General features: G+C 38.3%; 1 protein-coding gene, 1 long non-coding RNA gene and 1 pseudogene across 2 annotated transcripts in view; 2 read left to right on the top strand and 1 right to left on the bottom strand.

Moving 5' to 3' along the window:
* Atad2b (ATPase family AAA domain containing 2B) overlaps window positions 1-14,982 on the bottom strand; it is a 136,738-nt gene that overhangs the window by 35,628 nt on the left and 86,128 nt on the right. Inside the window, exons 19-20 of the mRNA XM_059248368.1 lie at window positions 5,304-5,489; window positions 2,084-2,219 (exon numbers count right to left, since the gene is read on the bottom strand). Coding sequence (XP_059104351.1) covers window positions 2,084-2,219; window positions 5,304-5,489 — 322 coding nt within the window. The remainder of the gene's footprint in view (window positions 1-2,083; window positions 2,220-5,303; window positions 5,490-14,982) is intronic.
* On the top strand, window positions 1,541-2,283 carry LOC131897446 (uncharacterized). Its single transcript, XR_009375693.1, has 2 exons — window positions 1,541-1,953; window positions 2,066-2,283. It is a non-coding gene; the product is annotated as an uncharacterized LOC131897446 (long non-coding RNA).
* On the top strand, window positions 10,379-10,478 carry LOC131897770 (U6 spliceosomal RNA; annotated as a pseudogene).

Below are 14,982 nucleotides of genomic sequence, written 5' to 3'. Positions count from 1 at the left end.
TAATAAAGACAAAAAAGTTTTATTCTGTTTTCCTGGCCTCATACTATAGCTCAGGACTCAAACGCTAAGTATTTTCATGAATCTTTAGAATGAAAAGTGAAACTCAATGAAGCAACTCAAACAGGAGAAATACACCCAGAGTGGCAGCTCATACCTGTAATCCCACCATTCGGGACAGTATAAGACAATCATGAGTTCAAGGCCAGCCTAGACTATATAGTGAGGCAGAGGCAGTAAGATGACTGGGGGCGGGAGGGGAGAGGAGTGCTTGCCTTGAGGACTTGATTCAATCCCCAGAACCCACACAAAGACAGACGGAAGTAACCAACTTCACAAAGTTGTCCATCATGCACATACACAAGAAGTAAAGAATTTAAAACATAAAGAAAAATAAAACATTTTTAAAAAAAAAACACCAAAAACAGAGAATCCATCCAAGCCAGGCATGATTCAGTCTCAGCACTTAGACAACTAAAGCAGAAAGATCCTAAGTTCAGGGTTAGCCTGGGCTATAGATGAGTCTATCACAAAATGAATGAGTAAATTCACATCGATGGGACTAAAAATATACTTATCTAAGAGTATAAAAAAGAGTAAAATTAACTGTTTTCAAGGTAAAATATTTGGTATACTAACGTAACACATAAACAACAAAAAATAAAACAAGTAGATATTTATGGAAATATAACAACATAACAGGAAAGGGAAAAATACTTAGTATCCTACAAGAACCCTGTAAAGAACACAGGGTGAGGGTGAAGGGATAAGGAGTGGTTCTGGGAAGAGCTGGAAGAAGAGTGGGAGGGAGTATTCAAATATACTTTATGCTGGGGCTGGAGAGATGGCTCAGCAGTTAAGAGCACTAGCTGCTCTCCCAGAGGACCTGGGTTCAATTCCCAGCACCCACATGGCAGGTAACAAATGTCTGTAACCTCAATTTCAGGGAACACGACACCTTCAAAAGGACATACATACATGCAGGCAAAACACCAATGTTCATAAATAAAGAAAAGAAAATATTAAAAAAATATTTGTGCATGTATGAAATTCTCAAAGAATTAATTAAAATGGCATTTTTAAAAAATAGAACTAGGCAATATGGGCTTAAAATTATTTTAACAAAAATGTTTATTTCTTCATAAAGGTTGAAATATTAAGGAACAGGACCTGATCTTTTATGTACCTTTAAAAGTTGGGGGAAAAATTCCTCTTCAATATCTTAGACTGCGGTGCTTCCCTAATTCAGAGAGCTAGGGAACAAATTCTTTATTTTCCCTTAATACTATGGCTCCAAACCCAAGAAAAATAAAATGCTTAAAACAAAGCTATGGCAGTCTTTCAAATCCACATAATATATTCTAAAAACATATTTTAAAAACTTATCAAGTAAAGCGCTCTGATTGTTCAGCTTCACTGTCAACGGGACTGATCCCCCTCTGGTTCTGTGTGAGAAGTGTCTAGCGAGGTGTAAGCGAGGAGGGTGGACACTTGGAATGTGGGTAGCAGCACTGCATGGACTGGGCCCAGGAGGAGGAAACAAACTGTGCTCCAGCACTCACCACTGGCCTTCCTGGCGCAGAGCAGTGAGCAGTGTTGCTCTCCCACCACTGTGGTGCTCTTCTCTTGGGGATCGACTGCGTCTACTCAAACTGTGAGCCACAATAAACCCTTCCCTCCTGAAGTTATTTTTGTCAGCATTTTGTAACAACAGAAAAAAGTAACTAAAACACCACCTCTTTGACTATCAAACCTGTCCTGGTCCACAAAGTAATCAATAACTTCTGTTATTTACAACCTGCCATTTCAAGTACCAAATACTTCAAATAACTGAGACAGTTGAAATGCTAACTTTTCCCCCTTGGCTTTTTGGGCTGTTGAATGCAGAATCTACCAGAAGATCAGAAGTTGTGCTTGATGAAACTTTAACAAAGATGTAATTCTCAATTGGATCAGGTAAACACAATGGCCATTTTCAACACATCCATCTAGGTCAGTGAGTAAAGGTGTTTGCCACCAAGACTGACTATCTGCGTATTTCTTAATTCCATCCTGTCTTTTTTCTTAGATTGCTTTGGGAACTTACCAGTATGCTTCCTTCGTGGTGGTGCCATCGATGCCTGATGGAGAATAAGTTCTTGGAAAAATTTTCTTCGATCTTCTTCAATAGGCCTTTGAATATATAATACCTCTTCATACTGTATTCTAAAGATACATTTAACCTATACATACACACATGCACAAAGAAAGAAAATGCAAAATTAAAAGCATACATATTTAATCAAATTACAATTCCTTCAATTTCTTAAAACACAGAACATTCATTCTGCTGGCAAAAGGTTTGACTTCATAAACTAAAACACAATGGAAAAATGTCCAGTTGTCCAAGTCATTAAAAAGTGATAGTATATATGTAAAGATATCAGATAAAAGCAGATCCAATAGTTGATTATAATAGATTGTTGGAAATAATCTCAAAGAGTTATTACATAGTACCAAAAAATAATTATTTAGAACCAGAAGCTGGAAGCACATTAACAATAACTTTTTAAAATTGTCATATATCTTCTAGCCTGGTCTACAGAGTGAGTTCCAGGACAGCCAGGGCTACACAGAGACCTTGTCTTGAAAAACAAAAACAAACAAACAAAGCCTTCATATTTCATTGTATTTCTCACCCTCTGTTTTTCCAAACTAAGTCTATTTCATTGTACCCTTTGGAATCCTAGTTATGCTGTCAATAAACTAGACTTTCAGACATTTCACAGACTATTCCATCATACCTTACATGAAAATTCAAAGTCAACCTAAGTCAGCTCTCATCTCAGCATTACTGTCTGCTGATTTCACCTCTCATCTCTCACCTCTACTCTATCAAGGTTTTCAATACACAGCTCTCCTTTCCAAGATACACTACTTAGATCCTTCCGCATCATCCATTTTCGTTACAACGACACTTAACACTGTCTTTGATTTTTTGTTTGTTTGGTTGTTTGTTTGGTTGGTTGGTTGTAGGTCTAACTTCTACCTTTTAGACTCCAAGCTCCCTGATAAAAGCTTTTCTTACTTTTTCAAGTATTTCTCCCATGTCCATGGTTTGCCTTCTAGTTTACCAAAAGTGCCCACTGATGTACAAAAGTTTTTAATTTTTGCAAGATCAAACTCATTTATAGTCAGTACTTTTTTGTTTTTGCCTTCTTGGTGTCATATCCAAGAACTCACTGTCAAACATGGTGTCATGAAGTTTTCCACCTATGCTTACCTCTAAGAGCCTTAAAGGTTGTAGCTCCCATTTACTCCCCTCCCCATCCACTCCTCCTGTCTCCATTCAATAAATGAAATGTTATTTAAATAAATAAATAAGAAATTGGACCCTGTGGGAAAAAAAATCAACTGAAAATGGATTAAAAACCTAATTGTAAGACAAGAAATCTATAAATTCCTAGAAGAAAACGGGGAAACTCTTTGGTTTGGGCCTTATATCAAAACATGTTGTGCACCTTAAATAAACACAATCAAAATCAATTAGGAGAAATTAGGATAATGGCTCAGTTGGGAAAGCACTTGCTACTCTTGGTGGTTTGAACAAGAATGGCCACCAAAGGCCTCCATAGGCTCATATATTAGAATATCCAGTCCCTGCGGGTGAAACTGTTTGGGAAGGATTAGAAAATGTGTCCCTGGGTTATGCTTTGAGGTTTCAAAGCTCTCTTTGCCTTGTACTTGTGGGTCCAGAAGTGAGCACTCAGCTACTGCTCCAGTGCCTGCCTGCCTGCCTGCTGCAGCTATGACCCTCAAATACACTCTCCTACAAGTTTAAAAAAAAATTGTACACTTACATAGATCTTTGACTTGTTTTGAGTTGATTTTGTATTTGGTGTTAAATAAGCATTCAGCTTCATTTTTTAGGATGTAGAATAGACTTTCCCTGATTTAATAGTCTTAAAACCCTTGTCAAAATCATTTGATGGAATTTTCTTACTTTTTATTTATTTGTGTATAAGTGTGTGCATGTGCATGTGTGTGGGTGTAGCTGCACACATGCCACAGCATGCTTGTGGAAGTCAGAAGACAACTTCCAAGGGTCAGTTCTCTCCTTCCACCATTTAGATGGCCTGATCACAGGTGGTCAGTCTTGGCAGCAAGTGCTCTTACTGAGCCAAATTGTCTGCCCTGGATTTCCTTATTAAGTTTTAAGAGTTTGTCGTGCATTTTTAATGTCATTCATTACATAAATGACCTATATGAAATCTTTTCAACCAGTTTGTGGCTTGCTTTTTCATTTTTAGTGGAACCTTTTCAGTAATAAAGTTAGTATTTTCTTTTATGTTCTACTACTGTAGCTTTTCAAAAAGGTTTTTTTTTTTTTTTTTTTTTTGGTTTTTCGAGACAGGGTTTCTCTGTGTAGCTTTGCGCCTTTCCTGGAACTCACTTGGTAGTCCAGGCTGGCCTCGAACTCACAGAGATCCGCCTGCTTCTGCCTCCCGAGTGCTGGGATTAAAGGCGTGCGCCACCACCTGTGTGAGTGTAGGTTTGGGACAGAAGGTGTTGTAGCCACTGCAGCTTAAGTTATAACTGTCTATGAGGCTACTGATGTGGGTGCTGGTAACTGAAGCCTGGTCCTTGGCAAGATTATAGTCATTCTTAGCTGATGAGCTATCTCTTCAGCCCCATACTATACCATTTTCATAACATTTTAACTTTTTCAATGTCTCTCTTCCCTCCAAACTTCAATTCCTGTATGGTAGTGATAATCTCTTTTTTAAATATTCTATCATTCATTCAGCTGAGATTTATTGTGCTTGAAATATATGTGTGCACAGTGTCTATGCATGTTTATATATATGTAGCTAGAAACCACGTTAGGTAATTATAGTTACTCATTGTTAATAGACAAGACCTGCCTTAAATTTCAGATATATTTTTAAAAGAAAAATGCACAATAATATTTCGCTCAAATAAAGTTTAATCCTACTAATGAAAAGCTACAGGTCAAATCCCATCAACCAATCTCACAAAGAAAAAAGAGGATCATTAAAAAGGTACTAGTGATACAAGAGCTCGGCTTTCTTAGGAAGTCACATACATGCCGGGCTCTGTTTTAGGCATGAACTGTCTCAATCTTCACAGCATGAACTGTCTCAATCTTCACAGCAGTGAGGAAAATTATACCAAACAAGAATGCTGGCTAATAATAAGTTGTAGATCTGATATAAAAACTGTGATGTTATTCTAATTAAAAGTTATTTAACAAGTCAACTATTTTTTTAACAATAAGGCAAAATAAATATTTGAGCACTTCTTACCTCTTCAGGCAGCTCACTGTACATGGTTTCAGAGGTAGACAATAAAAATATAGGTGAAAAAGATGGTATGTCCTGTAGCAGGGTCAGAAAAGTTGCTCTCACAGTCTCGCTGACAGCTTCCCACCAGTCACCAATATGAGGCATATAAACAATACTAGGTACTGTTCTTCGAGCTTCTCGAAATATCTAAGGAAAGAACCAGTGCTTTAAAGCTCAAATTGAGTACTTTAAAGCCTACATTGCAACCCCTGAATACATTAAACATGTCAATTATCCCCAAACTAAATTTCTTCAAGATAGGATGTGCAAGTCTATATATGTAACTCCTATATATTCTTGCATCATCACAAAAAAAAGGTATTTTGCAATTTAACTACTCCTATTCAGTACATATTAATAGGATAAAGGCAGAAAATTGTTTTAGTTACCATGTACAAATAATAAGGAATACCACTATAAAAGGTGTTGCAAATAAAAAAATAAGCATAACATCTCCATTGGCCATATTAATTTAAGAGTTAGTGAATTTCAATAAGGAAGAAAAGGACAACATAGTTGAAGTACTTGGGCACAGTGCCTAAAATCATTCAACACATGAATACATATTTTGGCCATGTTGCACTACCCTGGAGCTTAAACTTAATGAATTTTCTGCTTACACACTTATTCACGTCTTTCTATTACTTTAGCCTCAACTCTTCACAGTCACAAAATAATATCCTTACTCCAAAAAAAAAAAATAATAATGATAATAAACTGTGCAGTGGTGGTACACCCCTTTAATCCCAGTACTCGAGAGGTAGGCAGATTTCTGTGAGTTCCAGGCCAGCCTGGTCTACAAAACAAGTCCAGGACAGCCAAGGCTCTTACACAGAGAAACTCTGCCTTGAAAAGCCACAAAAATAAATAGATAAATAAACAAGCAAACAAACAAGCAAGGGCAGCCAAGTCTGTCACACAGAGAAACCCTGCCTTGAAAAGCCACAAAATCAAATAGTAAATAAATAAGCAAGCAAGGAGCTCTGAGACATTTCCATTGTCACAAAATTCAAAATGGCATTTTCTTCAGTTGTTAAAAACCATACTTCCCATCACACTCTACAAACATATAACAGTAAGAACCGGACTGCTAAGCCAGAACTACTCTTCTCTATATGTAAGTTAACAGTTGTTGAGCCCATCACTGAATTCTTGCATGTTAATATACAATCTTGTCATTGCTTTTTACAAGTTTAGATATAAACATGAACATCTGACAACTTGAAAGTTCTATTTTCTAGTTATTCCCCTTATTTTAAATACATTGCAGGGAGCCTCTGCCATGTAAACGATAAATAAGGACCTAACAGAAATGATTAGGAGCAGATGTAGTAATGCATGCCTATAATTCCAACTTTGTAGGTGGCTGAGAAAAAAGACCACATGTTCCAAGACAGAAGGGACTACATATCAAGTTTGAAGCCAGCCTGGGCCATATAGCAAGCTCGCTCGCGCTCTCGCTCTCTCTCTCTCTCTCTCTCTCTCTCTCTCTCTCACACACACACACACACACACACACACATAAATATACAGACAAAAATTATGAGAAATACGGAATAAAAAGAATTATTTCTATTTCATGAGCATGCTTACCAATTACATGATATTTTATACATACATTAAACCTTTTGAATAATATAAAATGTGCTGCCAACTCAGTAAGTAACTAGATGAAAGAGGCTCAAACAGACTCTCCCCCAAGTTTGAAGAAACATGTGTTCCTTATTACATGTTTCAAAAGAAATGCTTGTTCTTCCTTTGCTTGATATTTACATATCCACCAATCCAGAGCAGCTGTAGAACACGGTTCTCCTTCAGGACTCACAAATTCTAACTTTTACATAAAACACTCTTATCCTAAATCTTGAAAATCCATGTTTTTTCCCTCCTCAAAGTTCTTACAGAAAATTCATAAAAGAAGAACAGCACGAACAATTGTCAAAAGAAAGGAAACACACAGGAGTGCAAGGGCAGCTGAGACATTCATTTAAAAAAAAATTGCAGGCGGTGGTGGCGCACGCCTTTAATCCCAGCACTCAGGAGGCAGAGGCAGGCGGATCTCTGTGAGTTGGAGGCCAGCCTGGTCTACAGAGCGAGATCCAGGATAGCTAGGGCTGTTACACAGACAAACCCTGTCTTGAGGGGAAAAAAATTGTTGCATGTTGCCAAGATGAGGCATGGTTGAGGAAGACAGTAACTAGTTCTGACTGCCACTTTCCAATTCCCCATTCTATGCTGGTAAAATGACAGGGAGAGAAAGGTGACCAAAGGAAAAAGACTAGCAAACAAGAGCTCACTCACAAACTTCACAAATCGACCACTAAATTTAGTCATGCACGTCACCACATGCCCAGCGTGTAAGAGAAAACAAAGCATGCCCATACAAAGACAATTTTTGCCTGTATTTCTAGTGCTTCTGTTTGACTGTCTAGGAATACACGCTGAGACTATTCAGCTGTTACCAAGCATCAGAGTGAATGGGCACTGCACCAGAAGGTTAGGGATAATAGGAACTTCATAAAGCCAGAAGTTGAACAATGCAATGTAACAAGGGCTCTGGCTGCCTGGCAACTATAAACTACACACAAGCATCACCAATTCTCAGAGATAGGTTTTATTTCCATTTCTTTTTTCTTTTTATCAAATCCTCTTCAAACTTTACAATTTGAACATAACATTGTGTTATTTCCAGTGCCACTAGGAAAATATCCTTTTCCTTATAGAATTTAAAAAATTTTATTAGAAATCCCAAGCAGATAAGTCTAACACAAATATAGAAAAATCCAAAAGGCTTCACCTTTCTAATCCATGAGTATAAAGATATGACTGCAGAATTAATCTAACCACAGAAGACTACGAGATAAACAACATCTAGAGATTATTTCCATGTTTCTTTTAAACCTTTAGTTGGGAACCATGTTTACTTTCTAGAAAAATTAAAAAACACTATTAAAGTATTTTTCCTTTTAATTCCTCAGTTGTATCTGACAATATTACAGTATGCTTTCATATTTTTAAATATAAAACCAACTTGTTCTAATTTCCCAATTTTTTAAAAAGATTTATTTATTTATTTCATGTATATGAGTGCTCTATTGACTTTATTCCAGAAGAGGGCATCAGATCCCACTATAGATGGTTGAGCCACCATGTGGGTGCTGGGAATTGAACTCAGGACCTCTGGAAGAGCAGCCAGTGCTCTTAACTGCTGAGCCATCTCTCCAGCCCGAATGTCCCAGTGTTTTAAACTATAAAGAGAGCTGAAAATATAGCTTAGTGGTGAGGTGCTTGTGCAGTATGTGGAAGAGCCTAAGTTCAATTCAGAGCACTTAAAACATAAATAAATAAATAACAAATCTGAAACTAGCATTTTAAAATCCTTAGAGTATAAACACCAGAGAAAAGAAATGCAGTCTTATTGTGAATTGAGAAGTGCTGGTTTGGGAGTAATGAAAAAGCAGTCCTCCAATAGTTTACCCATGATCATGAGACCGACCATGTTTTGGTGTTGGGGATGCAGCAGGGTCCTAGGGATGGAACCCAGGGCTTTGCACACAATAGGTATCACTGAGCTACATCCCCTGATGTCAACTTTTAGAGTTGTGGACGAAAAACAGTCTTTGTGGAATCGAATAACTGTTAATTCAGAGTAGAAAAATAGAGCCTAGTTTTAATGAAGCGGCAACTAGCTGGGAAGAACTGATGCCATTTGAGAACTAGAAAAATACTCACCTATAAGGTGTCTTGGATTGGTGGATGTGCAAGGTGTAGTAGAAAACAGAAAAACTGTTATAGAGAAAAAAAGACAGTAGGCCAAATTACTGAACCAACCGTTTCAAAATACCTCTGACATGACCAGCACTCTTGCACAAGTAAAATGAAGAGACACCAATGTCTGCTCACACTTCACTTCCACTTCCTGTGGCCTCCTTCTTGACCCAGATATTACAGCCTCTTGACTAGGTTTGCTTTCCCTTACAGTTTTTTTTTTTTAAATCACAAATAATGTATGTTAAATAGCAAAGGCATAACTACTGGAGCTAAAGTACCCATTCAAGGGAGCACTGCTGATATTAACTGTACTTATATTTATAAGAGTTCTAATTATCTGAAAAGCTAAACTGAGAAGACAGTACTGGACATACTGCTCAGTGGCCCAGCACTTGACTTCACAGACCACAAGCACACAGGCTCCATGTGTGAAAGGTTTGTCGTTTATTCTTCATTTTTGTCAGCTCTGGGGAATCAGGACCCAGAGTCTTGCACAAGTTGCTCAGTGTTCTACCAATGAGCTATAGTCCCAGCCCTGTGCATTCTTTTATGAAGAATTTATAGCCTCATTACAAAATGGTTATTTTGTTTAAAAATTGAAATCCAGATGAAAAAAATCAAACACAAATGTGAATAAAGCAGAAAGCTCAAAGCCAGTTATGCTCTGTCTTGACTAAAGGAGTTATCACAGGAAAGAAGTGAACAGCTTTATGTCACCAAGAAACTTCCAGAATGTCACAGTTACTTAATTTTATAAATATACTAAATTTAAGAAACACAGCTAAAGTAAAATTTGGGGAGCCAAAACTCAATTTTACAAAAACGTTAAAGCACTAATGAGTTGAATTCCTTGTATCTTGCTATCACAAGATATTATATATTACTGATGATTTATGCTATTAATATCATTTTACTATATGCATAGTCTATTGACCTAAGATCTACTGAGCATCTTCTGTGAAAACAAGATACTGTCTGACCTCTGAAGATTAAGGATTTAAGAGGAAAAGGCACCAAATTTTTCTACATAAGTACAAAACCAGCCAGGAACGAAACACACCTATGCTGGTTTCTGAACTGTGGCAAAACAACCTCTATGAAAGTTAAATTATCTGATATTCTCATTCCTTAAAGACTTCAAGAATTCAACAACGGTTACACATTCTCAAGCAAGATAATTTAATTTTCTTACAAACTCAAGGAGAGTGTATACCACAGAAAAACCCAGACACTCATGTGAACGAACACAAAACACCAGAGAGTGTGTGCTTCAGCAGTACATACATTAAAATGGAACAACAGAGAAGATTAGCATGGCCCCAGAACAAAGATGACACGCAAATCTGTGAAGTGTTCCATATTTGCTGAGAGAGAAGACAGGAATATATATAGAGAGAGAACATAAAGTTGGGTGGGTAGGAAAGTAGGGAGGCTCTGTGAAGAGCTGGGGGGAGGGGAATGAACATGATCATTGTATGAAAATATTTTTAAGTAACTAAAAGGGGGCAATGTAGTGAAGTAAACAGTAATCCTGTAAAACTACCACCAAGTCCAAAAGGGCTTTCCCTGAGAACTTCCAGATACATTTTGTTTCTGGGAAAGGAAAAATACTAAAACTTTCACTAAAATAAAAGATTTAATTCACCATTTCAAATTATTCCTAACACTATACAATACCTAAATTCCAAGCTTTTGATAAACCACATATAGGGGCTGGAGAGTTGGCTCAGTCGTTAGGAGTGCATGCTGATCTTCCTGAGGACCTAAGTTCAATTCCCAGCACCCACATCAGCCAGCTTACAAGAGCCTGAAACCCCCACTCCAGGAGAATATGATACCTCTGACCTCTAATGCACTTGCATTCATGTGTACATATACCCCCTCACATACAGATAATTAAAATAATAATCTTTTAAAAAGATAAACCACATATAGATTAATTCTAAATATAATATTTGTCAATAATGAGAACAATACAGGAGAAAGCATTCACCTTTGAGAATGAAAGGTAAGTGGAATCACAGTTATTGTTGATTTTTGTTCTGTTTTTTTGTCTCTTGTGAGTTTTGGGGGAGATTAAGAGAGAAAGGTAATTCAGGCTGGTCTTTGGACTCATTATGTAGCCAAGTGCTGAGAGTGCAGGCATGCACTGCCACACTAATATTTTTTTAAACAAGTCTCTTACTATAGATTACTAACACCTCAGAGCATATTGTAGGGCTCAATAACTGTGAATTTAAGTAGCAACCATGAATGTTCCAAGGATTCTCATTCACCCTAGAGTACTATGACATGCTCAATAATGTAAGAGCAGTACATGTACACACACAAAACCCTATTATGCCTACTAGTGACCAGAGACTCCTCAACGTACTGTATCTGAAAATGTGATCTATGTAAGGCCTAGAACAATAACACAGTGGGGTGCATGTTTAAAAAACAAGTTTCCGAAACCTATTCCAAATTCGGTGAAATAGGACCCCTGGGTCTGCAGTCAAAGAATCAGAAATTTCAGTAAATGCCGCAAAGCAATTCTACAACACACTAAATCTTAAACAGTGAGAGAAACTCCTCAGTAGGCATTAACTCCTCTAATATATTTCACTCCTATTATCATTGAGAGTCCAGGTATGCTGTGGGATGTCTTTCTCTATGCTATGAATATGCTTTATTACCATTGGTTAATAAAGAAGCTGCTTTGGCCTATAGCAAGGCAGGATATAGCCAGGCAGGAAATCCAAACAGAGACACAGGGAGAAGAGGGCTAAGCTGGGGAGAAGCCAGCAAGCCACCCAAGAAGCAAGATGTGAAAGTAACGGCAAACCTCTGGCTTCCGTGGGATGTCTTTCTGTATGCTGTGAATATGTGTTGCTCTGATTGGTTGATAAATAAAGCTGTTTGGCCTATGGCAAGGCAGCTTAGAGGCAGGTGGGAAATCCAGGAGAGAGACAGAAGAAGAAAGACAGAAGCGACGGCACGCCATCCCGTCCAGGGAGCAGCATGTAATGGCACACAGGTAAAGCCACGGAACACGTGGCAACATATAGATTAATAAAAATGGACTGAGTTTATGTAAGAACTAGCTAGTGAGAAGCTTGAGCCATAGGCCATGGCCATATAGTTTGAAAATAATATAAGCCTCTGTGTGTTTATTTTTGGGTCTGAGTGGCTGGACCAGGCGGGACAGCTACAACTGGCCACATGGCGATACATAGATAGAAATGGGTTAATTTAAGATGTAAGAGCTAGCTAGTAATAAGCCTGAGTCATAGGCCAAATAGTCTGTAATTAATATGAAGTCTCTGAGTGATTATCTTATAAGCTACTACGTGACTGGGCAGAACAGAGAAAAGGCTCAAGTTACACACTCAGTCAGGTGGGTAAAGGAAGTTTTGCTATACATTTTGCATGTGTATGTTTTAAAGAACAGTTAACACTATCCAACCAGCATAAAGAACACCACAAGGGCTCTTCTCCCTTTCATTTTATCATGCATAAAAACACACCATTTTAAAGGTTATTTAAGACTTATTCCCTCTTTTCATGTTCATACTACACTATTAAATACCCAACTAACTTTGTATTAATTAAATATGTTAGAGGGTACCAGTGGGTAAGCAAAACCAAATGACATAAATTCAAGCCCAAGAACCCATGTCAGAAGGAAAGAACCATCTTCCAAAAGTTCTCTGGCCTCCACATATATATGGTACATATGTGTGCACATGCATATATACAAGTAAGTAAATAAATGTGAAAAATTACATACATTAGAAAAACACATGCTAAGAGTAACTTGCCACAGACTGACCCTTCAGTTACATATTTCCTTAGAGTTGATACTCAGGACAGAGTCCTGGTCCCAAAGTCACCAGTAGAGAGGCAGAAAAGAAGGAAGGGGTACAGAAAAGAAGTCTTTTTAAATGTACCTGGAACTACAACCTCTACCCTAGGATGTTTTCATATCTACTTACAACCAGATTTGCTGACCTTTATGAGTTATTAAAAAAAATAGTTTTACTAAATAACAATCTCTTTTTGGAGAACCTGTTGAAAAAACTACTACATTTATAAATTTTAAAAATCTTGCCTGGCAGTGGTGGCACGCGCCTTTAATCTAAGCACTCAGGAGGCAGAGGCAGAGGATCTCTGTGAGTTCGAGGCCAGCCTAATCTACAGGGTGAGTTCAGGACAGCCAGGGCTACAAAGAGAAAGTCTGTCTCAACAATGCCCCTGACAAAAAAGAAAAGAAAAGAAGAAGAGGGGAGGGGAGTGGAGAGGGGAGGAAAAGAGAGAGAAGAGAAGAGAAGAGAAGAGAAGAGAAGAGAAGAGAAGAGAAGAGGAAGAGAGGAAGAGAGGAAGAGAGGAAGAGAGGGAGGGAGGGAAAAATCCCAATGTGTACTTAGACACAAACAAATGGTGCATAACTGGTATCTGCCAGTGTTCAGCGAGTCTTGGTCTGGGCTGTCCCATGGCACAGCCCCAGACAAGACCTTATCCAAGCATGATCTTCATAGCCAAAGGGGGAAACCAAGGATCTCTATAATTTTTCTCCTACTGAATGATACCTCTCTCCTCCACTTTCCTCATTAACAATGCCAAAGAAAGAGAGCCAAAAATGAACGAGAACAAAGAGTATGAGGTTAGAATTCCTATTCAGCCAAGTCTGACTTTTTTTAACCAAGCCTAGACTCCCGGTCTTCTGAAGCTACAGTTCACTACAAGCCGGCCTGAGTACTCCTTACTCATGCTTTACTACACTAACCCTGTAACCTGAGTCTCAATACACACACAGCAGACGCCCCAGACAACTGCAGAACAGACTCTCTCATTTGAAAATGGCTCTCTTTTATTGTGACATTTTTTTTTTTAAGTGTCATACACTTAAGCTCCAGCTGAGCTGGACCTTGTGGAAATCCTCTTACCTCAGCCCTCCAGATTGCTGGAATTACAGGTGTTAGCCAACCCAACCCACCCAATTAGTCTTGTTTCTGGTTATTTAAAGAGGCGGGAGTTGGAGAAGGCTGGGAAAGACAGCTTACTGGGTAAAGTTTTTACCACCAACCATGAAGACCTGACCTTGACCCCCACCACTAACATCTAAAGGCACACATGGCAGCATGCCCTTGTAGTTCCAGTGCGGGGGAGGTTGAAACAAGAGGATACTTGAAGCTTTCTGACCAGCCAATTTGGCCTGATCAACCAGGTTCCAGTAAGAGACCCTACCTCAAAAACAAGGTTGGAGGCTCCTGAGAAATGGTACTGCAGGTTAACTTCTGGCCTCCACAGGAACCAATGCATATGCACACATGCACAAAGGAAAAGCAAGAGGGGAGGAGGGCCTCACTATACTACCCTGGTTGATCTTGTATGTCAGGGCTGAAATTATCCTCCTGCTTCAACCTAAGTAACTGGGAATAGAAGACAACACCACACCTAGCTCCTTCAAAGCTATTTTATCTTTCATTTGTTTGATATAGTAAAAAATAAATGTCATAAAAAAGGTTACAAACACTACAATAGTTTCTATTTTAGGTGAGACCTTTTCTCCTTTATATATGTAATTATAATCTGTATAAATGAAGCTGGCTGAAAATTTAGTTCCATGAAAGAGCACCTGCCAATATGTGCAAGGCCCTGGGTAATCCCCATTACCACAAAACTAAAGACATATTACATAAAGAAAACAAACACTAAAGTTTAATCATTTCCAATTACACAAATTCCTTCCCCTAAATCAAAGCAATCATTTATGAACAGATTTTAGGGAATGTTTGCGCGCGCACACACACACACACACACACACACACACACACACACACACACACACACCCTTCCTTTACTTTCCCATATCAACCTGTGTAGAGCA

This window comes from Peromyscus eremicus, chromosome 22 (assembly GCF_949786415.1).
Source record: "Peromyscus eremicus chromosome 22, PerEre_H2_v1, whole genome shotgun sequence".
Lineage (NCBI taxonomy): Eukaryota > Metazoa > Chordata > Mammalia > Rodentia > Cricetidae > Peromyscus > Peromyscus eremicus.
This window is presented reverse-complemented; position numbering and strand designations above follow the sequence as displayed.